This window comes from Syngnathoides biaculeatus, chromosome 6, assembly GCF_019802595.1.
Source record: "Syngnathoides biaculeatus isolate LvHL_M chromosome 6, ASM1980259v1, whole genome shotgun sequence".
Lineage (NCBI taxonomy): Eukaryota > Metazoa > Chordata > Actinopteri > Syngnathiformes > Syngnathidae > Syngnathoides > Syngnathoides biaculeatus.
In genome coordinates this window covers 17992796-18016662 of record NC_084645.1, presented here as the reverse complement: position 1 = coordinate 18016662, position 23867 = coordinate 17992796, and the positions used below count along the sequence as shown (strand labels likewise).

The 23867-nt window shown below is 41.4% G+C and overlaps 1 protein-coding gene across 1 annotated transcript in view; it reads left to right on the top strand.

Annotated features, from left to right (window-relative positions):
- Window positions 1-11836, top strand: part of si:dkey-246g23.2 (solute carrier family 66 member 2) — a 40073-nt gene extending 28237 nt beyond the window's left edge. The window contains exons 5-6 of the mRNA XM_061821516.1: window positions 10963-11095; window positions 11376-11836. Of these exons, the coding sequence (XP_061677500.1) occupies window positions 10963-11095; window positions 11376-11507 (265 nt within the window). The 3' untranslated portion in view covers window positions 11508-11836. The remainder of the gene's footprint in view (window positions 1-10962; window positions 11096-11375) is intronic.
- The last annotated feature ends 12031 nt before the right edge of the window (window positions 11837-23867 follow it).

The window sequence follows — 23867 nt, the reverse complement described above, 5'->3', positions numbered from 1 at the left end:
AGAGATGTGCAAGAATGCTGGCGTGCATAAATTAAGGAATTGCCATTGTCATGACATTTAATTAGTCACAACCGGGGTTTTCTGCTTTGTTTGGAAAATCTTTATCCTCTCATCCAAGCACAGAGGCTAGCTCTGTGTAAATCCAGGGGTCATTTATTCAAATATTGATATTTGTATTGGAAAAATCTGAGTGGGTCCATCACTATGTGGGATTTTTTCCTGATTGAAAACAAATCCAGCAACGAACTATTTGTATGTGTCCAGACTTTGATACGCTTTTGAACTTTTCTGTGTAAATCTCGATGATTTACTCACCAGATCCATGTGTATATCCAGTTGTTCAAGACAAGCGGAAGCGAATTAAGAGTCCAATTTCTTCTTGGCGAAAACATCGACTTCAGCATAAAATATGGGTCCTCTATGCCAAGCGTCTCTAATTTTTCCTCGTACCTTAGTTTATTAGCACCTTCTAAATGTTTAACGGTATCGGACAAAACTCTGGATGTCGTGGTATAAGACATATTTTCGTTTCGTCTCAATGGAATTAACTCTCAACAATGCTTTGTTAGACCGGCAATTTGTTGATGTCACGTGGTTTTATGGTGTAGGTCCACGAGCTCTATAGCGTGGACACAAACCAGTAAGCGAAGGCGAGCATGGTCTCGGTTCCCTGCTTTTCCCCTTGAGAATCTGTTCCTTTCACTGCAGACAAGAGGCAAAGATGGCATTAATTTAATATATTCTACACATACTGCATTCTTCGCTGTGATGGTGCAGATCAGTTCCTTTTCTGTTCCCATCCCTCTTGCCCTGCATGCTGAATTTCTGTGAACAGAGCTTGCAGAATTATAAGTGAAGCCTACCGGACATTTCAAATGGCTTCATGTATGACATCCAGATCCTTTCCAAAAATTTTATTTTCCATTCAAAAAGTTAAGCTTTCATAGATTATAGGTTCAGGGCCCACAGTGTAAACAGTTTCAAATATTTACTGTATTTTTTATTTCATCATTTGGACTTCTTGCTCATCAAACAAACACATTCAAAAAAAGGTATTAAAAAAAAAAAAGGCATTCATGCAGGTGAAGACCAGAAGCCAAGATGTTTGAGATCCAGTGTGAAATATCCACAGTTTGTCATGATTTGGTGTTAAAAATTACAGTGCAGGTGTTGGTAAACTCTGCTTTCTTAAATCGAAGGTCACCGCAAAAGTCTACCTGAATGGTTAAACGTACTTCACGATTCCTTCTGCTGAGACTTCTGCATAGAGATGCAGATTTCGTCTTCCAGTAATACCTGGCCCTGGCCACACCTACAAAAGCACCAAAACCTGGTTTGATGCCCTTACCATCACAGTGCGTTGACTGGCCAGCCAACTTGCCGGAGCTAAACTCCATTGAGAATCTGGGGGATGTTATCAAGAGGAAAATGAAAATGGAAGGCACCAGACCTAAAAACAAAGAAGAAATGACAGAAATTAAAGAAATCTGGGCTTCTGTAACTCCCAAGCAATGCCACAGGTTGATCTACTCATTGCCATCAAGGCAGTGATTTAAGCAAAGCGACGACATCATGTTTTTAATGTACCTTGTTTTTGATAGATTTAATGTGACGCCTAATTTCTGTTTCATTTTTTTTCAGCAAAAACTGAAAAGTAAATGGTGATGTCTTCACAGTATTTAAATTTTTGGAATTTCTAATTTTGTGGGTTTTATGAGCTGGAAGTCCAAATTATGGTTAAAAAACAATAAATACAATACTTGAAATTGTGAGCCCTTAAGCTTGAAGTTTCACTTTTTGAATGGAATTATGGAAATAAATGGCCTTTTACATGATATTTTCATTTTTTAGAAAGATTGTGCACTGCGTGTCCATCCAGGGTTTAAAAAAAACCTTTGGGTTTTGACGCAAAAAAGCTATTTGCTTTAAAATGCTTCAATCTCTGGTCAATGATCAAAGATTGTTTTTGGTGAATGTGCCCCATTTGTAGCTGGGCTTTGTAGAACCATCATTTCAGCTCAGAGCATCTATCTTCCCAAAGATTAAATGAGCAATAATACTATATTAGGGTCCTTAAATGACCGATGACTCTCTTCAGTCTGCCATCATGGAAGAGACTGTGGAGTCTGTGGCCCGGGACCAGCCGACATGAAGACAGTTTAATTTATCAGGCTGTCAGGAATCTAAACTCTGACTTCTCGGCCTCCTCTGCCTCTCTTGTCCTTTGGCCACCTGAACCCTGAACCCCCACGCACATGCATATGTGCACACAAACACACACACAACTCCCCACACTGCCTTTTAATTTGTAAATGTCATTTTGTACCTTGGTACTGAGACTTTGACTATGTCGAACGGTTCCTCATCTTTGATATTTTCACATTTAATGTATAATTTTTATACTGTACATACCCATTTTATGTAGTTTCTTTATACAGATTTTTATTATTTGTACTGTGGAGGCCCCCGTAGCTGTCTTTTGTAGCACTGTGGGCCTTTGAGTACCATCATATTGCCAAATTGACAAAAGCACCTTGTACCTTTTTTTGTCATGTTGTGAGTTGTATTTATAGCAGGTAATGCTCATTATATCCGAGCATCCTCATCTCAACCTTATCTGATTTACGTTTAATTCATATTTCCCGTGTGTACAGTACATCAAATCGCCTATTAATCTGTGGCGTTAGTTTTGACCTGATTAAATGTGACTGACAGTGCAGCCTATGTAAATGGAAAATGACTGAGTAAGTTGGTGAAAATTCCACAACAGAGATTTGTGTGCTAAAGTGAGATGATACTTATCTTGCTTGCACAAAAATCCATCTAGTTTATTATTATTATTTTTTTTTAACATCGACTACTTGGAGAACTGCAATATGTATATTCCCTCAGTGAGCAGAGAAATTCCATAGTTTTTTCCAGATACCTGCATTAAAAGTGAAGTTGTGGTAATGCTCAAGTAGAAATATTTTTATATATTTTTATTTTTTTGTTACACCTCCAAAAATTCTGAAAGAAATATTTATTTGGTGCTTGTTTCTAATTTAACATTTCCTTCCTAGAGCACCAGATATACAAGATCTTTCTACCTTTCCCTCCCCACAGCTCTTTTGTAGACACTACCGTTCAAGGTTGATTAAATAGCTTTTGACTGCTGGAACAAAGCAGACAAAAAAAAAAAAGTCACATACCAACAATAACAAGATTCATATAAATACCTCCATGTGTGGGTGATGTTGATACCGTGTTGGGCATTTTCCTTTTTTATCCCCCGTCATTAAAAATGTAATTTTAACCCTGTCCCTTTTATTCAAACTGCAGAACAATATCACTTAAGGTACATCCGGTAGATGGAGACTTTCAAGTTCAAAGTGTACACAACAATCACCCCTGAGCATTCAATTCACATCCATCCACACATTTTAGGATGAAGAATTGCAGTCCTCCTTGACCATCAGGGAGGGAGTTTGTGTGTGTGTGCATGTGTGTCGTGTGTGCGTATTGTCCTTGACATGCTCTCTCTCTCTCTCGCTCACACACACACACACACCACACACACACACACACATGTCCACAGCTAACAGCTGATTTCTTCCCTCCATTGTGTGCAGAACTCAACAGCAGCCTGATGACAGTTTCATGTTTCCTTTGAGGTGGCCTTTACCTCACAGCCATTTCGGACTTTTACAGTCAGGCCCTGGAGGATATGGTGCAAACATGGTGATGACCTTAAATTGTTTTGTGACCTATGAACCACCATTATTCCCTAAACGGGAGCCGTAGTGGGAAAATGTAGGATGGACTGTCTTGCAAAGCTGTCACAGGAAACACACAGGGGCTGTTTATGCATCCATACATTGATTTATTTGGTGATGGTAGCTATACAGAAGCTGAGATTGTTTCATGGAGATTGATGTACTGTACTGTAAATCAAAATGTAGGAAGGAGAAACCACCAGTTTTTAACAGAATATTTTCATTATTTCCTGTTTTGACATTTGTAACTGTCACAGAATACAATTAACGAAATCAGCAAGATGGTTTTTTTTTTCAGACTTGCTGATTTCTCTCCCTTGACCTCTTGCAAATATGCTTTGATTAATACAATGGCGGGGTGCCTTATGATGTTGTGGTATTCGCCTGACTTGGGTGCAGGCAACAGTTCTTGCCAGAGATAGTGTGAATGGTTGTCTGTCTCTATAATATATGTGGCCTGTTATTGGCTGATGACCAGTCCAGGGTGTAGCTCCTGCTCCCTACAACCTGTAGAGGGTAAAAAGTATTGAAAATGGATGGATGGATGGATGGATGGATGGATGGATGGATGGATGGAAATAATGGCAGAGTAGCATTTTAATGCAGTATATGTGTTTTTGTTTGTCTAACACTTTGAGCTTTCCATTTCTTCAGTAACCACATTTAATCACAAAACAGACCAATCTACTGCTGCTTTCATCCCAGATGTACTGAAAATAACTTCAGGCAAACTGACCGATACACCTCCTCACCTAACCTTTGTTTCATTTTGTTGAATCCATTATCATACACATATTATCACGTTTCTTCATTTGCCCATGTCCAATCAATGAACATGCATTATTCATAGTTATTGGGCCTATGAGCGGTTCTACAAGAGCAAAGCCATGCTGTTCAATCTCCCCACGCATCTGTGTGTGTGGGCATTACAGACAGACACACAAACCAGCATGCGTGCACTCATCATGCTGACGCACACATGCAAGGTTGTGCTGCAAAAAGCTACGATTGAGGCTTCAAACATCGGCACATTGGCTCCAGGGCGTATGTTAGCGTATGATCAACGCTCACTGCCAAAGATATCTCTCTCGCTCGCTGATGTAAGCTATGCAAAGCTCAAACCTCAACACTGCTTGAGAAACGATTGTAGGACAGTATGTTCAGTTAGAAATACACTTTGGTCCTGTTTGTTCTTCTGTGGTTTCAGAAGAAGAAAACTCACATTTGAAGAACAATGTTGGATGTACAAAATTGCTGGGATACGTATGGTGTTACACTAGTACAGATTTATTGGGCATGGCTAAAAAGCAGCCTTCGGGTTTTTTAGGCATGACTCAGCACACCCCCACTTTATAAGTATCCATCGCCAGTGTAAATGCAAGCCACTTAATTTTTAGTGCAAAGATGATCTCTCCCAGTACAGAATGTGATGAGCTAGCAAGCTACATTATGCCTGCAACCCCAAAAGTTGATCTTCCATCGATGCCACAACTTACAGAACAGCCCCATGTATTTGTTTAAATTCCCAAATGTGTGTTTTGTGTTATTCAGGCTACCATAATACATTGCAATGTAAAGATATGTGGGTTTATATCTCAGCTAGGATGTGGTCAAATGCCCATAATGTGAGCAACGGGCGAAATAACGTGTGCGATTTAGCCCATTAGATGTTTTCGGCTATCGGCTAGGTGTAAATGTAATTGCAAGCGGTCACTTACCTACTGTATATATGCACTGTGATTGGCTTGCGACAAGTCCAGGGTGTACCCATCTCACGTCCGAAGTCAGCTGGGATAGGCTTCAACCCACCTACAATCCTTATGAGCCTAAGCAGTATAGAAATGAATTGATGGATAATATACTGTCGTACAGTCGGATATGATCATTCAAATAAATATTATTCAAATACTTGGAATTAAAAGTAATTGGTAATCTGGGCAGGTTGGTCAGCCATTATCAATATTGTTTAGCAAGCGTATTTCAGTTGACTTTTATTGATATTTTAAAGATTCGCCATTTCAGACCCGAAATGAGTGCACTGCAGCTTTTCCATATTGTGCATTTATTTCTATTGTGTGTATTTAAGTCACTTTCTAAATGCCACTCGACCCACGTCTTGTTCCCTACACCACCGGAACTGAACCAAAAAGCAAATAGTTGTCCCGACGGCCCGATCAATGTTCGTCACAATTAGTGGCCTCCTCGAATGTAGACTTCCCTCACTTTGTCCGTCGCTCTCTCCTGTCCTGTCACTCTTAACTATTAGGGTGGCTTTGTTCATCACCTTTCTCAGGATTTAACAACTCAACTAAATTGTCATCCATCCATCGATATTTTATCCTCACCTCCCTCCACTTTCTTCCACAGAAGACCCGCTCATTTTATACTGTATTTATTTCTGAAGTGCCCAGTTCACCACTTGTGCTCTCATTTCTCAGCTCTTAGCACAAATGAAGGTGTCTGGTCAGGTGCGATCACTGCAACCTGACCAGCCTGAGCTGATGCATGAAGTGTGCGTATGTGTGTATACTGTGTGTATACACTTTTGGTAATGCAGTGCTGATACGTAATTTCACGGATTACAGATTTGGGTTTGCCTTTATCATTGAAATAAAACCAAACCCTGTTGTTTAACGCCTAGTGTGTCTCTTTATTAATGTGAGATGCTGTAGTCACTCACTGAGTCTTCTCAATCAATACCATAATTACTTCCTCTCTGTGTCCATATGCTAAGCATCACTCTGGCCCAAACTCAGTCGTTTGTTCTCGTGGTCTTTCATCAGTTGTCAGCGCAGCCACATCAAGACCTGCAATAAATGTGCCCTCTTGTCATCTGGCGGTATGTGAGACTAGCATGACAAAGAGTAAAATGTGGGAATTGGATGCATGCCTGGCAAAGATAAATGACCTCCACATGGTGTTTTGGTCTCCATTCTGATGCATTGCCTTTGAGAGTATACTTGTTCCGATGACCTGCTTGCTGTAATTACAGTGTTAATGACTTGTCTTTAATAATCGTGGCGGTTGTCTCTTGAGCAACGAAATTACCCAGAGGAAGGGGAGTAAATAATTAAGGATGGTAAAGAAGGTTTGAATTTGCTGTCATAGTTGGGACATTGCTGCATGGCTACAGAGATCATGAGAAATTATATAAATCTCAATTGATTTGATTATTCATCCATCCATTTTCTTTGCCCCTTATCCTCACTAGGGTCGCGGGGAGTGCTGGAGCCTATCCCAGCTGTCAACGATCAGGAGGCGGGTACACCCTAAACTGGTTGCCACCCAATCGCAGGGCACATTGACACAGACAACAGTCGCACTCACAATCACACCCAGGGGCAATTTAAAGTGTCCAATTAATGTTGCATGATTTTTGGGCGATGTGGGAGAAAACCAGAGTGCCCAGAGAAAACCCACACAGGCACGGGAAGAACATGCAAACTCCACACAGGCGGGGCCGGGATCGAACCCGGGTCCTCAGAACTGTGAGGTCAACGCTTTACATTCTGATTCACCATGCCGCCACTTGATTTGATTTGATTAAATTTGCCATTTTTTTTTTCATTTTAATCCATGTATTGAGTGTGTCCCACAGGACCCATATCTATTTCCCGTGGTGGGCACCTGCCAACTCGCCCAGGCGAGTGCGCACCCTCGTGAGGATAAGCATTATGGAAAATGGATGGATGATGGATGAATTATCAATAATTAAACTAGATCACACAATATCTAGAAATTATTGGTTGCCCTCTGACAGCTACCATGACACTGTTTATAAGGAGTGAATCTTTCTTATTATATTTCAAGTCAGAATTTAAGAAAGATTTAAGAAAGTATGGCAAAGCAAAACTATGACAAGTCAAATGTCTGTTACTCACTATTTTGGTGCAGCTCTGGCCAAAGCCGCCATTTTTGTTTGCCCCAAAAGTTGAAATTGTTATGGGAGCAGAAAGTGTAACAATCCGAGAGTCGTTCCGCTGGCAGCGTTGGGAGGAGGAGTGTAGAGCAGACTGTGGCTGACAAAAGGCCGCTGCATGAATTGGAAGTAGAGGACAATGGGGGCAGGCGCCCTGTGTTTTAGAAAATGAAGTTTGCTTTCTTATCACCTTGTCATCTCTTGTTGAAGGCAAACTGTTATCACACTTGTAAGTGAAATTAGTTCAAAGAGGCTGTAAGCTTTGAAGGACAAAGCCCCCTGAGGAAATAACCCTTAGAAAAGAGAAACCAAACACCAGTATACATTGATTGCTTTGAAAAGGATGCTAACTTGAATCAGTGCAGTGGAACACTGAGTGCCAATAAGAGGGGCTGGTTACAAAAATGTCATGGTTCAGTTGTTAAAGAAGTCTAAATATAGAATTTTTGCTTTTTTTTATGACTCACTTCCCACTCCACTCCCCATTTAAGCGATCCTGTCTGTCACTTAAAAGGTCCCCAAGCTCTGCACTACGTTCATGTCTGCATTGCATTTATTTAAATTGATGTGCAATTCCATAAATGAATTTGATGTGATTAGTTTCTTACACACACTGCCTCCTTCTAATTTTGCACTTTATATTATTACTCTTTTTTTTTTTTTTAATCTGGCTCTCAGAGGCAAATGAGGCTTAATACCAATTTTGTGGATCGAGGAATTTCATAAGTCCACGGGGTAAAGTGCTAATTCTGTATTTGATTCAGCCTAGATACTGGAAACCTGTACTAAGTCCCAGATAATGTCAGTTCCATAAATATTGGGACATCAACCCCAATTTTCATCTTTGGCTCTGAACAACACTACATATGATTTGCAATTAAACAAATAAGTGGTGCTTTAACAGGAGAATTTCAGCTTTATTTGGAGAGTACTTCCATCCAAATTACATGAAGAGTGTAAGGAATTACAGCAATTAGTATATACTGTATGTTTCACACGTTTTAATGGCGGAAGTAACAAACTTGCTCATTACATTACATTCATACATTCAGGAGCTAACTATTCATAATTGTGTGACTGCTGCGAGACAAAAAAAAAAATTCCAAACATTGTATTGTAGGTTACCGAGAAACAATCTTGAAAATAATTGTTGCCAACACAACCCCGCATATTGAGCTATTGGATATATGGACCCCCTGAGTAGCAAGTGTTTGATGCTGTACAGACAGTATATAGTACTTTATTACATTTCTTAAACAAGAAAAAGATTGATTAATACTTAAGGAAGTGCAGCTGGACGAGGATAAAAGCATGAGCGTGGATATTTGGAGGGAGTTTCGCTGACTGCATTCTGACTGTCGTTTGTACATTTTGGTCACGCGCTTTGCTTTTTCATCCATAGGTATATAATATATATATATATATATATATATATATATATATATATATATATATTTGCTTTATAACGGTGCTGAGAAATAGTATTTTCCCCTTCCTGATTTAATTATTTTCATTTTTTTCCCCCATCTATCACACCCAAAGGATTCAAATCCTCAAACCAATTTTAATAACATTCAGAGAGAATTCAAGGAAATATAAAATGCAGTTATTAAATGACAATTCTGTTTCCTAAGCCACAAAAAAAAATCCAAACCTTTCTGGCCCTTTTTCACGGCACTGTATATGTCAATTACTAGGCTTGGGGCGGGGCGGCTTTTTGGTGTCTCACTTGCTTTTCAAACCCAGAAATGTATTTTCCGCGTCAGTGAAAGCTTGTCTGCATTTTAATTTGCTGTAAGCAGCAAGGTTGTGACGGCACGCTCCAGTGATTAGATTTTTGATTTGTGAAGCCAGTAGCTGACGTTATCAGTCACTCATCCAAAGAGTTGCAAAACTATGCCAACAGTTGAATTCAGACAGTTTGGCCCTGTTGTTTGTTGTTCATTCGTGAACATTAATTTCTCAACAGCATCGCTCAGCTATTACACCCAAATGGAAAAATTCAATTTTTATATTTACTAATCCCCACCACAGTTTGCGATTGCAGCCAGTATTTCTCACTTAGTCCAGCAAAGATCGTATCATCTTAGCACTTGGTTTGTCTAGACCCACATACTGTATGGAGTATAATGTGATCGTCATTTCTTTGCCAAAGTTTCTGTTCCCTGCCAGTGCCTTAAGGGAGCCCAGGGGAGAGATGGGATTTGACATGACTCTGCAAGGACAGCTCAAGGACAGTACAGTCCATACATCCCTATGGTCATTAGGCTGCTTCCCAACCCATATAGACTCGTCATCCGTATCATTCCCATCTCTATCTCTGGTGGTTTCCCTGGCAGTCCCACTGCACGCAGGGTAGTTGCTGTCCTCTGACTTTGCTTTCTCCCCCACCTCTGTAACACCCCCATAATATAGCTCCTTGATGACTAATGGTCTTTCTTTCTCCCGGGCCCAGTCAGCTCTAATAAGAAGAATAAAAAGTATAAACTCATGTTCCATTCATGCCGATGGGTTTTCACTCTTGGGAGATCGGGTTTGAGAACACACGGAGCATAGTAGGTGGAGCCGAAGTGAGGTAGGCGCATTGAGTGTGAAGGGTAACAACGAAACATTACAGTAATTGAGGCCAGAAAGACTAAATGTAAATGAAGGATGGGGTGCATGACTATTACAAGGATGACTCGAAACAAGGGATGAGATACAATTAAGATGACGTAAAGTGGGGTGAGTGGCGTATATGAAGCTGTGATGCAAGATAAAGAACATGTTTCCTTTCACCTTCCGGAGCGTTTCCTTCAGACTGCTGTGCTTGCATCAGGCTGCTTGCACTCCAGATGCCTGTAGGCGCTTTCATGCAGCTTGGGAGTAAACTAATATATGATCAATCTGTACTCTATCCTATAGCAATTATGATCAAACAAAATGGCTTCAGGTCCTATCAGGGTAATAGAGGAACCGTGTAGATGCAAAGTTGTGTTTTTTTTATGGGTGTCAGAGCAGGTTTTTCACTCCCTTACCTGCAGTTTCTGTACAACAGTACGGGTATTGTATTCACCCCAATACATACATACAGCAATGAAGGTCCACAGAAGTCTACTATGGCAGGGTTACCATGGCAACCAACTGTGAAATGATACTTGAAGGGTACTTGTAAGCACTAAGAGCAAGTGGGACTTCTAAGGACTCGCTACCACACCTGAATCCTCCATGTCTTCATGCTGTGATCATGCTTCATCTCCAATCCGCCAGTATGAACTTTGCTCATCATTTTGTGTCTCCTTGTTTTAGTGTGAAGATGGTACTGCTGTGGATGGCCGGGGACGTCTTCAAGACATCCTACTTTGTGATGAACCAAAGCCCATCTCAGTTCTGCTTGTGCGGTTCTGTCCAGATCCTCATTGACATGGTCATTCTCCTCCAGGTGCTGTTCTATAGCCAAGAAAGATGTATCAAGCTAGACTGAATGTGACAACATAGGAACTTTTCTTCAAGTGCGATCCTAAAAACCATAAGTGAAATGCTTGTACTGTGTTTTCAGGGAAAATTTTAGCTCTAAATGGAACTTTGATTTTCTTTTTTTTAAAGACACAATTTCAGCCATAGCTGCTTTCACCTTAGCTTTCCATCGATAAAGCTACATTTAGAGGTGCTTTTATGTTTCTTTTAAGTTATATGAGACTGACGCAAGCAATACTTTTTAGTGGACACAGAAAGAGCAAGAGGCAGACATTGCTCACATTGGCAGCTCCCTAACTGCACGTCTGTGTTGCTCTAATGGCAGCTGTAATGAGCAGTGGTGCACCAGTAGACCTCCACTGTCCTCTGCCGCTTGACTGATGAGTCTCCCGCCCCACACCTCACCAGATTGCTCTCATGTCATGTAATGTGCGTGTTTATTTATGTGTGTGCATTATAGAGAGAGTATGTTTCTCTTGGAATACCTGCTGACGCGTGCTCAATTTTTGCAGTTGGCAGTGCCAAGCCGAGGCCACACAAAGTGCAGCTAATGATGGTCCCTATGAAAACCATCAGTCTGTGTTAGTTTTCAACTTTATTAATGATGAGGAGCTCTGTTGACAAGGACTGCACTTCTTTCGCATATAATAAAGCTAACACCACTATAAAATGTTTTCAAAAATAAAGACAGCCTTTAGTGACTGCACATTTGAGTTTTGAACTAAATGTATTTCAAATGTTCTAAAAAAATATATGGATATGTGCAAAACGATCTGTTGCATGATGAGTAGTGTTAACACGAGATCTGCTACAGCATCCTGAAACCCACAATGGACCTTTCTGACCTGTCAATCACTCGTACAATAATAGCCAATCAGATACGGTAGCCGCATTGTCTGAACCCCTGGCTTGACACACCCCTCTTGTCGTCATGTCCCACAAGCAGTGCTTTTTGTCAGTCACGTGCGCTTTGAAAAGTTACAAACAAAATGGTCCTCAGATGCGCTTGGGGAAAGTATAATTCTGATGAAAGATAAGTAACAAGGGGCCCGGTTGATTCATTTTCCAAAGCCTAAAACACAGTTGACGAAGTGTCTACGATGCATTAAGGCTCGCGGAAGAGCGCACGTACAACTAAGTGTGGACAATATCGACAAACACAAGGCTGTATGTTCGAAGGTAAGTGAGGGAGAAGTGTCTTCTCTGAGTTTGATTTCATTATTATCAGTGCTTTATACATTGCAGGAGAAAAACTTTCACTTTGTTGTCATGCAAGAGAAATGTCTATTTGCCTGTTTGTATAACATCGGACTTTTAAGACAGAGTACTGGTTTCCATTATGAGCCAAGTCAAATGAATACACCCACTCACTTAAAAAGACTACAATGATATTACTCGTGATCTTTCAAAGTAAAAAGTACTCACCCTGCTTTACATGCGCAGTATCATTCCACTAATTTATCCTGTTGGATTTCAATATGAAGTTTGTGAGGCGTCAAACTTTTTTGCATCGAGTCCTTTTTTGTCCTGCTCCGTTCAAAATCTTCCTTCCGTGTAAATATCCTTGCGTGACATTAGTTGAGACCTCTCTGTCGAACCTCCTTGACATGTCTGCCGCATTTGGCAAAAAACATACCCCAATGTTACCAGGAATACGCGATAAGAGAATCCACTTCAAACCTGTTCTGTTCATTCTCCATTTTGGAAGATTGTGGGAGATGGCAACTGTAACTCAGGGGGGTGGACCTGAAGATCACCAGTCGGAAAGGTCCATTGTTCACAAACCTTTCAAAGCTATGAGTACACGAAAACACATTAGTCTTAATGAGATAATCATGAATCAACCTACGACTACAGAGATCAAATGAATCAATATCACCACATTATACACTTACCATACACTTATGTACTGAAATTAGGTTAACCTGCACAATCTGATGAGAATCAATCAAGACTATTTTTACCTATGCAAACATATTGCTGAGTTTTGATTGCTTCATAAGTGTATACAGTGTTTGTTTATTCAGCATGTTTTGGTTTGGCTACTTTTACATTAAATACCCGGCTATCAGAACCACCCCGTTTGCCGTTCACCCGTTCCTGCGTGGGTTTTCCTCCGAGCACTCCGGTTTCGTCCCACATCCCAAAAACATGTAACATTAACACACTCTAAATTGCCCCTAGGTGTGATTGTGAGTGCGACTGTTTGTCTCTATGTACCCTGCGATCCTACCCGTTGACAGCTGGGATAGGCTCCAGCACTCCCCCCGACCCTCGTCAGGATAGGCAGCAAAGAAAATGGATGGATGGATAATCAACATTTCATTTGGATGCGTGTTGACGTGTGAGTCTATCAAAAAAAAAAAGGGCAAGATCAGCCGATACGCTGCAAATCTCTCATCTGTAAGTGCTAATTTGCTGCCTGCCATGCACACACACACACACACACACACAAGTAGTAATAATATAGTAAAGTAGTAGTAGTATATATAGTAATATATTTATATATATATATATATAGTACACATTGTGTGTGTCGGCTCTTGTGTATATGACCCCGGCTCACACACACGTTTGATGGATGTTAAACACACAATGCCACATAATACATGAGCCATAAAACCAGCCCAGCCAGGCTCTACATGTCAAAGTATATTTATAGAAGTGTCTAAGCACTTGATAGATATATCAAATGTCTCGCTTATACTGCAGCTGTCAGCATTGTTGCCCCGTGACCTTCTGACGTTTATTTGCTTTCTGTGTGTTTTGTGTACCAGGGATCTTCATGTACATGCATTTTTCAAATCTGTGTATCTCACTTTACATATAATTACTGAATGTGTCTAATATCCTCCACCAGCTATATTGCAGCTCCATTGTCTCTGTTTTCGAGAAGCATTGAGCACCAGATATGTATTATTGATCCCCTCAACACAGGTTAACAATAACCACCTGAACAGATATTCTTTTACACCTGTCTCTTGTTCATATTTGGTTGGCACATTAATTTTCATTTCGCATTGGCTCTAAAGAGTCTTTGTTGTGTGGCGTAAAAATGGTGAATGATACGTTTATTGCTTTGAATAAGATTCCTCTGCTAATCTTTAATTGAATTGTGATACCAAATAAGAACAACCAAACTGTCTTGAGATTGAGTGAAATTTTTATTATGATGCTTATTAATGTTACATTTGTAACATGAATCCATGCAAAGTTACCATCCTAATTGTTCAATGTATGTTTTTTACTGTATCTATGTGAAATATTGATGTTATGTGTTTCCACCATAAAGTATTTGTATCGCAGGATGCTGTGTTGTGTGTTTCCTGGGAGTGTGATTTGAACTGAAGCAGCTCAGTGACAATAACAAACAGAGAGCTCGTTAGAGCTCAGCAGGCTGCTGCTGCAACTTCGGACTGGACTTAAACATGGTTCTCGTGAGCCTTTCAAGGTTGAACTCCCCGAACGTACTGAACAACAAAATTGTGTTTGTGTGTACTGGGGAGACCTTTTCTTTCTTCTTTTCGACAGGATTGTTTGAACCTTATAAATCGCGGTGGATTAGGGAGTTAAGCAATGTGTGTGTGTTCAGGGGGGGGCTGCTGCTGCTGGACACAAGGCAGAAATTTGTCAAAGAAAGTGGTCATAATTAAGATGGATTTGTCCTCATTTGTTTCCCCCCAATCCGTACCTGTGGTAAAGCATCTCTCTCAGCCGGCCATCTTTTCCGAGACATGTTCTGCAGCGTAGACAGTGAAGTATTAAACTGGATACTGTAGATAATGGGAACATTTTTATGATTTATAGATGATAACAGACTGTGTGTGTGTGTGTGTGTGTGTGTGGCACTTCACTTTACTCCACTCGTGACCTGCGCTTCCATCTTTTCATGCTTAGTGAACTACAATTCAAGGTGCTGAACGTGACGCTACTGTATATTGTCCATTTATCTCCTATTGAAGACATTTCAAAACCAGGTACTTGCATAAAAATAGACCTTATCTTGCTTTGCTCAGTAGGGAATTTCTTTGGTTTGTTTTTAGATGAGGATTTTATTTATAGACCTACCTGAACGCCTCCACTTTAAAACCAAGAGGCTCAGTTTATCTCCCTTTAGATGGATGAAAATCATTGTGTGGACAATTTAGAGAGGACATCGCCATTTTTATTCTTACATAAAGCTCTTGTGTTTTAAAATGTATTTTCTTTTCTACTGGCAAATGAATCTGAAAGATTTAATCTCAGTATCTCGGAGGGAGATGGAACACTAGTATATTCTCGCAATACCATATATATATATATTTATATATATATATACACACACACACACAGTATAGATAGATAGATAGATAGATAGATAGATAGATAGAGATAGATAGATAGATAGATAGATAGATAGATAGATAGATAGATAGATAGATAGATAGATAGATAGATAGATAGAGATAGATAGATAGATAGATAATTTATAATGGGAGAGGTGTTCTTCGATGCTATATTATGCACTCCTTTTCCATCTTAGGGTACAGGGGTGTGTATTCTGTTTGTAATGAGATTGTAAAGGACAGAAGACTACCTGAGACTTGAGAATGTTATATGTTATATATATGTTTGTCAGTTCTTCTTCTTTTCCTTTCGGCTTGTCCCGTTAGGGGTCGCCACAGCGTGTCATCTTTTGCCATCTTAGCCTATCTCCTGCATCTTCCTCTCTAACCCCAACTGCCCTCATGTCTTCCCTCACCACATCCATAAACCTTCTCTTTGGTCTTCCTCTCGCTCTTTTGCCTGGGAGCTCCACCCTCAGCATCCTTCTACCAATATACTCACTCTCTCGCCTCTGAACATGTCCAAACCATCGAAGTCTGCTCTCTCGAATCTTGTCTCCAAAACATCCAGCTTTGGCTGTCCCTCTAATGAGCTCATTTCTAATCCTATCCAACCTGGTCACTCCGAGCGAGAACCTCAACATCTTCATTTCTGCCACCTCCAGTTCAGATTCCTGTTGTTTCTTCAGTGCCACTGTCTCTAATCCGTACATCATGGCCGGCCTCACCACTGTTTTGTAAACTTTGCCCTTCATCCTAGCAGACACTCTTCTGTCACATAACACACCAGACACCTTTCGCCAGCTGTTCCAACCTGCTTGGACCCGTTCTTCACTTCCTGACCACACTCTCCATTGCTCTGTATTGTTGACCCCAAGTATTTGAAGTCGTCGACCCTCGCTATCTCTTCTCCCTGTAGCCTCACTCTTCCCCCTCCACTTTTCTCATTCACGCACATATATTCTGTTTTACTTCGGCTAATCTTCATTCCTCTCCTTTCCAGTGCATGTCTCCATCTTTCCAATTGTTCCTCTGCGTGCTCCCTGCTTTCACTGCATATGACAATATCATCTGCGAACATCATGGTCCAAGGGGATTCCAGTCTAACCTCATCTGTCAGCCTATCCATTACCACTGCAAACAGGAAGGGGCTCAGAGCTGATCCCTGATGCAGTCCCACCTCCACCTTAAATTCCTCTGTCACACCTAAGGCACACCTCACCATTTTCTGCTGCCATCATACATGTCCTGTACTATTTTAACATACTTCTCTGCCACACCAGACTTACGCATGCAGTACCACAGTTCCTCTCTTGGTACTCTGTCATAGGCTTTCTCTAGATCCACAAAGACACAATGTAGCTCCTGCTGACCTTCTCTGTACTTTTCCACGAGCATCCTCAAGGCAAATAATGCATCTGTGGTACTCTTTCTAGGCATGAAACCATACTGTTGCTCGCAGATACTTACTTCTGTCCTGAGTCTAGCCTCCACTACTCTTTCCCATAACTTCATTGTGTGGCTCATCAACTTTATTCCTCTATAGTTCCCACAGCTCTGAACATCCCCTTTGTTCTTAAAATGGGAACTAGAACACTTTTCCTCCATTCTTCAGGCATCTTTTCGCCCGCTAGTATTCTGTTGAATAAGTTGGTCAAAAACTCCACAGCCATCTCTCCAAATTGCTTCCATACCTCTACCGGTATGTCATCAGGACCAACTGCCTTTCCAGTTTTCATCCTTTGTAGTGCCTTTCTGACTTCCCCCTTAGTAATCATTTCCACTTCCTGGTCCTTCAGTCTTGCCTCTTCAACTCTTCCTTCTCTCTCATTTTCTTCATTCATCAACTTCTCAAAGTATTCTTTCCATCTATTTAGTACACTACCGGCACCACATTTCCATCTCTATCCTTAATCACCCTGACCTGCTGCACATCCTTCCCATCTCTAGCCCTCTGTCTGGCCAACCTGTAGAGATCCTTTTCTCCTTCTTTCATGTCCAACCTGGTGTACATGTCTTCATATGCCTCTTGTTTAGCCTTTGCCACCTCTACCTTTGCCCTACGTCGCATCTCGATGTACTCCTTTCGCCTCTCCTCAGTCCTCTCAGTATCCCACTTCTTCTTCGCTAATCTCTTTCCTTGTATGACTCCCTGTATTTTGGGGTTCCACCACCAAGTCTCCTTCTCCCCTTTCCTACCAGATGACACACCAAGTACTCTCCTGCCTGTCTCTCTGATCACCTTGGCTGTCGTCGTCCAGTCTTCCGGGAGCTTCGGTTGTCCATCGAGAGCCTGTCTCACCTCTTTCCGGAAGGCTGCACAACATTCTTCCTTTCTCAGCTTCCACCACATGGTTCTCTGCTCTCCCTTTGTCTTCTTAATCTTCCTACCCACCACCAGAATCATCCTACATACTACCATCCTATGCTGTCGAGCTACACTCTCCCCTACCACTACTTACAGTCAGTAACCTCCTTCAGATTACATCGTCTGCACAAAATATAATCTACCTGCGTGGTTCTACCTCCGCTCTTGTAGGTCACTATATGTTCCTCCCTCTTCTGGAAATAAGTGTTCACTACAGCCATCTCCATCCTTTTTGCAAAGTCCACCACCATCTGCCCTTCAAAGTTCCTTTCCTGGATGCCGTACTTACCCATCACTTCTTCATCGCCCCTGTTTCCTTTACCAATATGTCCATTACAATCTGCACCAATCACAACTCTCTCGCTGTCTGGGATACTCAGAACTACTTCATCTAGTTCCTTCCAGAATTTCTCTTTCAACTCTGGTCACATCCTACCTGTGGTGCATAGCCGCTAACCACATTATACATAACACCCTCAATTTCAAATTTTAGTCTCATCACTCGATCTGATACTCTTTTCACCTCCAAGACATTCTTAGCCAGCTCTTCCTTTAAAATAACCCCTACTCCATTTCTCTTCCCATCTACTCCGTGGTAGAATAATTTAAACCCTGCTCCCAAACTTCTAGCCTTACTACCTTTCCACCTGCTCTCTTGGATGCACAGAATATCAACCTTTCTCCTAATCATCATGTCAACCAACTCCTGTGCTTTTCCTGTCATAGTCCCAACATTCAAAGTCCCTACACTCAGTTGTAGGCTCTGTGCATTCCTCTTTTTCTTCTGACGCTGGATCCGGTTCCCTCCTCTTCTTTGTCTTCGACCCACAGTAGCTGAATTTCCACCGACGCCCTGCAGGTTAGCAGTGCCGGGGGCGGGCGTTGTTAACCCGGGCCACGACCGATCCGGTATGGGATATGTTTGTCAGTTATATAATGATTATTCTGCAGCTGTAGTATTGGTATTGAGAGAATATACTAATGTACTGTGCATATGCAGCATACTCTGAAATATTGTTTTTGTGACATACATATTAGCCCCCCCTTAAATGTTTCACTTGTATTGCAGCCATTTGCTGAAAGGATTTAAGTTATTTTTTTCTAAACAATGTACACAGAGTAACCCATATTGACAGAAAAAGTATTTTTTTATAGATTTATTGAAAAACTGACATATCACACAGCCATGAATGTTCTGACCCATTGCTGTGACAATCATACAGTTGAAGCCAGAAGTTTACATATGCTGTGCAAAATCACACATTTGATTTTTTTTGTCTCACTGAAGTTGAATCAGACTACATTTCCTTTAAACTGCATGACTTGGGTCCAATGTTTTGGGTGACCTCCCACAAGCTTCTGACAGTATTGGAATCCTGGCCCATTCCTCCTGACAGAATTAGTGTAATGGAGTCAAGTTTGTCAGTTGCCTTGCACGCACAAGCCTTTTCAGATATGCCCCAAAATTTTTGATGGGCTTCAAATCAAGTCTTTGTAATGGCCACTCCAAGCAACCTTTGAACCATTTTGGCTGTATGTTGAGAGCTATTGTCCATATGCAAGACCCATTTGCACCCATGTTTTAGCTTCCTGGCTGATGTCTCAAGATGCTACCTTAATATCTGCATGTAATGTTCTTTCTTTATGATGACGTCTATTTTATGAAGAGCTCCAGTTCCTGCTGCAGCAAAACAGCCCACAACATGATTCTGCCACCTCGGTGCTTCACACCTGGTATGGTGTTCTCAGGTCTACAAGCTTCCTGTTTCTTTAGGAATAATGGCTTGATTCTTGGTGAGTGCTTTTTCAGTTGGTGCAGGACTCGTTTCACTGTGAATAATGAGACTTTTTTTTACCAGATTCACGCGGCATCTTTACAAGGTCTTTAACTTTTGTTCTGGGGTTGATTCAAACATTTCGGACCAAAGCACCTTAATCTCTGCAACACAGAACCCATATCCATCCTGAGTGGTGTGATGGCCGGGCATTGCCATGATATTTTTACTTTCGTATTTTTGTTGAACAGATGAACTTAGCATCTTCAAGCGTCTGGAATTTGCACCCAACGATGAGCCAGACTTGTGGACTGGCACAATTCTTTTTCTGATTTCCTGGCCAATTTCTTTAAATTTTACAATGATTTCAAACAAGGAAGCAGAGTGTTTCAAGCTGTGGCCTTAAATACATCCCTAGGTGTACATGTACATGTATTCAGTTCACCTATCAGGGGCTTCCAAAGACGTGACCTCATCATCTGGGCTTCCCCATTTTATTTAAAGACGAAGTACTTGACTTGTATGTAAACTTTTGACCTCAAAGAAAATAATTTAAAATAATCTGAGAAATTTTGTCTCTGACTATTGTGGCATTTAACAAAATTAAATAATTTGGGTCATCCTGAAGGGATCACACTCCTCAGCCTCCCTGGTAAATTCTACTCAGGGGTACTGGAGAAGAGGGTCCGTCGGCAAGTCAAGTCTCGGATTCAGGATGAGCAATGTGGTTTTTGTCCTGGCCATGGAACAGTGGGCCAGCTCTACACCCTCGGCAGGATCCTCGAGGGTGCCTGGGAGTTCGCCCAACCAGTCTACATGTGTTTTGTGGACTTGGAGATGCCATTCGACTGTGTCCCTCGGGGAGTCTTGTGGGGGGTTCTTCGGGAGTATGGGGTACCGAATGCCCTGATACAAGCTGTTCGGTCCCTGTACGACAGCTGTCAGAGTTTGGTCTGCATTGCCGGCAATAAGTCGGACTCCTTTCCGGTGAGAGTTGGACTCTGCCAAGGCTGCCCTTTGTCACAGCTTTTGTTCATATCTTTTATGGACAGAATTTCTAGCCAAGATGTAGAGGGTGTCCGGTTTGGTGGCCTCAGCATCGCATCTCTGCTCTTTACAGATGATGTGGTTCTGTTGATTTCATCAGGTCGTGATCTCCAGCTCTCACTGGAGCGATTCGCAGCCGAGTGTGAAGAGGCTGGGATGAGAATCAGCACCTCCAAATCTGAGACTATGGTCCTCAGTCGGAAAAGTGTGGCGTGCCCTCTCCAGGTCGGAGATGAGATCCTTCCCCAAATGGAGGAGTTCAAGTATCTAGTGGTCTTGTTCACGGTTGAGTGAAGAATAGATTGGGAGATCGACAGACGGATCGGTGTACCGTCTGCAGTGATGCAGACTTTGTATCGGTCCGTTGTGGTAAAGAGTGAGCTAAGTTGAAATTTACCAGTCGATCTTATGTTCCTACCCTTATCCGTAGACATGAGCTGTGGGTTGTGACCGAAAGAACAAGATCCCGGATACAAGCGGCCGAAATGAGTTTCCTCCGCAGGGTGTCCGGGGTCTCCCTTAGAGATAAGGTGAGAAGCTCGGTCATCCGGGAGAGGCTCAGTGTCGAGCTGTGACCTCTGCATTGAGAGGAGCCTAATGAGGTGGCTTGGGCATCTAATTCGGATGCCTCCCAGAAACCTCACTGGTGAGGTGTTCCGGGCATGTCCCACCGCAAAGAGACCCCGAGGATGACCCAGGACACGCTGGAGAGATTGTCTCTCGGCTGGCTTTGGAACGCCTCGGGATTCCTCCAGAAGAGCTGGAAGAAGTGGCTGGGGAAAGGGAAGTCTGGGTATCACTGCTGAAGCTACTTCCCTCGCGACCCGACCCGGAAAAGCGGTAGATCATGGATGGATGGATGGATGGATGGATGGATGGATGAATGGGGTCATCCTGACTGACCCAAAACAGGAGAAATTTAGTGTGATTTGATTTTAAACTGAAAAAATTTAATGTGTGTTTTTACACAGTGAATGTTAACTTCTGGCTTCACCTGTATTTAACTTGGTGTTGTAAATATTTCTGATGATCCTTGATATGTTTCTACGCCTTCATTGGAATCCATCTGTGTTTGATTAATCATATTGGACTGGATTATGGAAAGCAGGTTTAAATCCAGTACGTAACAAGTGGGGATTGGTGACAGGTGCGCAGCCAAGGAAATTATTCAAAGTAATGGGGGTGGGGAGGGGAGGCTACAAAGCACCACCCAAACTCAAACAACCATACTGCAGTGAAACTCATGACAAAAACGTCTTTTAAGACAACCACAAATGACTTGGGTAAATGAGAATATTCATAGCCCTATTTGGACAAAGTATGACATCATAGTAAAAAAAAAAAAAATCAGGAATCCACTCAAAAGTTGGTTTGCCCTTGTTTTGATTAAACATTGTAATTGTTACTCTGTCACAGTGAGACCTAAAGCAAGATGGAAGGCTGAAGTTGGGAGCGAGAGTGACGCTCTTATAAACAGTAGCATGGGAATGAGCCCTCCTATCACAGCAGGGCACAATAATTATGGGCTTCTATTAAAACAAATATATCCCAACTTTATATTGGATTTGTGAGCTACTGAGCCCACGAACGTACACTTTCGAGTCAATATTTTATCCCTCAAGTACATTCCAGAGCAGTCACACGGGAAAATTTGGATTTTCCATTTGCCACTGCAGGTGTTCACCTAGCAGCCATTTTAAGAGCTTTATTTTGAAAAACATTCTGTCTTTTGTTTTGGAAGCAAACTAGTTTTCAAAGTACAGAACATTCTTTGCCCCTATGAATGAGTTTGGAATAGCTGACTAAAGCTGAAGCAATTGTGTGGAGGGGAATGGAGGGTTGATGCTACGTGCACTTCATCAGGAGTTTTGGCCAAAAGAAGCAGAAGGTTTCAGGGTAGCTCAGGGAAGCCACAAGAAAACTTATTTTTGGTTATTCATGATTTGATTATATCTGCATATATATCCTTCATCTTCTTTAAATTTAAATCTTCAAATGGATTTTCAACTGTCTCTTTGATTTGAGATTTTATGAAAATGCATAGATTAGCATTTAAAAAAAAATCTGATTTTGTGAACTGCCTGTCTGGAAAAGCCAAATAATTATATGGATACACTATGAAGCATGGCAGAATTTACTGCACTTCACCAGAGGGAAAGAAAAAGTGACTCGGTCTAGTCCCGCTTTGAAGCGTGTCAAGGTTTTGTCATTTGGGGACAGTCAAACCTCTGGCATGAAATGACAGAACATGATAAAACTCTGAAGATAAATCCAATTTTTTTCTTTCTGTTCCAGGAAACCAACCAAATTACAAGTGATTCCAGCTAGAATTATGCCAAAAACTGTGATAATGGCAAGATTTTTCCACTCTGGTTGAGGTGAAACTTGTTAGGGGCAATCAATTATTAATTGGCACGTATGTATTATTTTGACCTAATGTGGATTACAGAAAATTCGTAATTCAAATCATACATCTTTAATCAATTTTAATGTTTAAAATTATTGATGTACTCTGCAAATAATTTAATATTTCAAATAATTCAAGATGTACTTTGTGTATCAACCTCACCTTGCAACTGTCCATTAACCAGTTGAAAACAGTGCAAGTAATTTCTGACTCCGAAGTGTTGATATTGGACAGCAAAACTAAATGATGCCCCCAACATTAAATTTTGCTCATTCCCGTTGATTTTTGTTTTTCAAACACATTAAAGCAGAGGTCTCAAACTGGCAGAGATAATATTTTGTGGCCCCCACCTTAATATAAAAGTTTAATGTTAGTGCGGCCCCCGAGTTTTACATGAATGGCACTTTGACAGTGTTGTGTGCAAAGCCAACCAATTATGGTGGGGTATCTGGCTCTCGGGCACTTGCAAGCAGAGAAATTATTTTCTGAGTGAAACTTACAGCAGCGTTGCCATGAAGGGTTTTACCAGTAGTTTTGAACACAACTTGTTGACACAAGCATCTTTGTTTATCCTTTTTTCATTTATTCATTTTCCAAGCCGCTTATCCTCACCAGGCTCGTGGTGGTGCTGGCGCAAATCCCAGGTATCATCGGCCAAGAGGTGGGGTACACTCTAAACTGGTTGCCAGTCAATCCCAGGGCACATAGAGACAGACAATAGTCTCACTCACAATAACACCAAAGGGCAATTTAGAGTCCCTAATTAATGGGTGTTTTTGGGGATGTGGGAGGAAACCGGAATGCCTAGAGAAAAC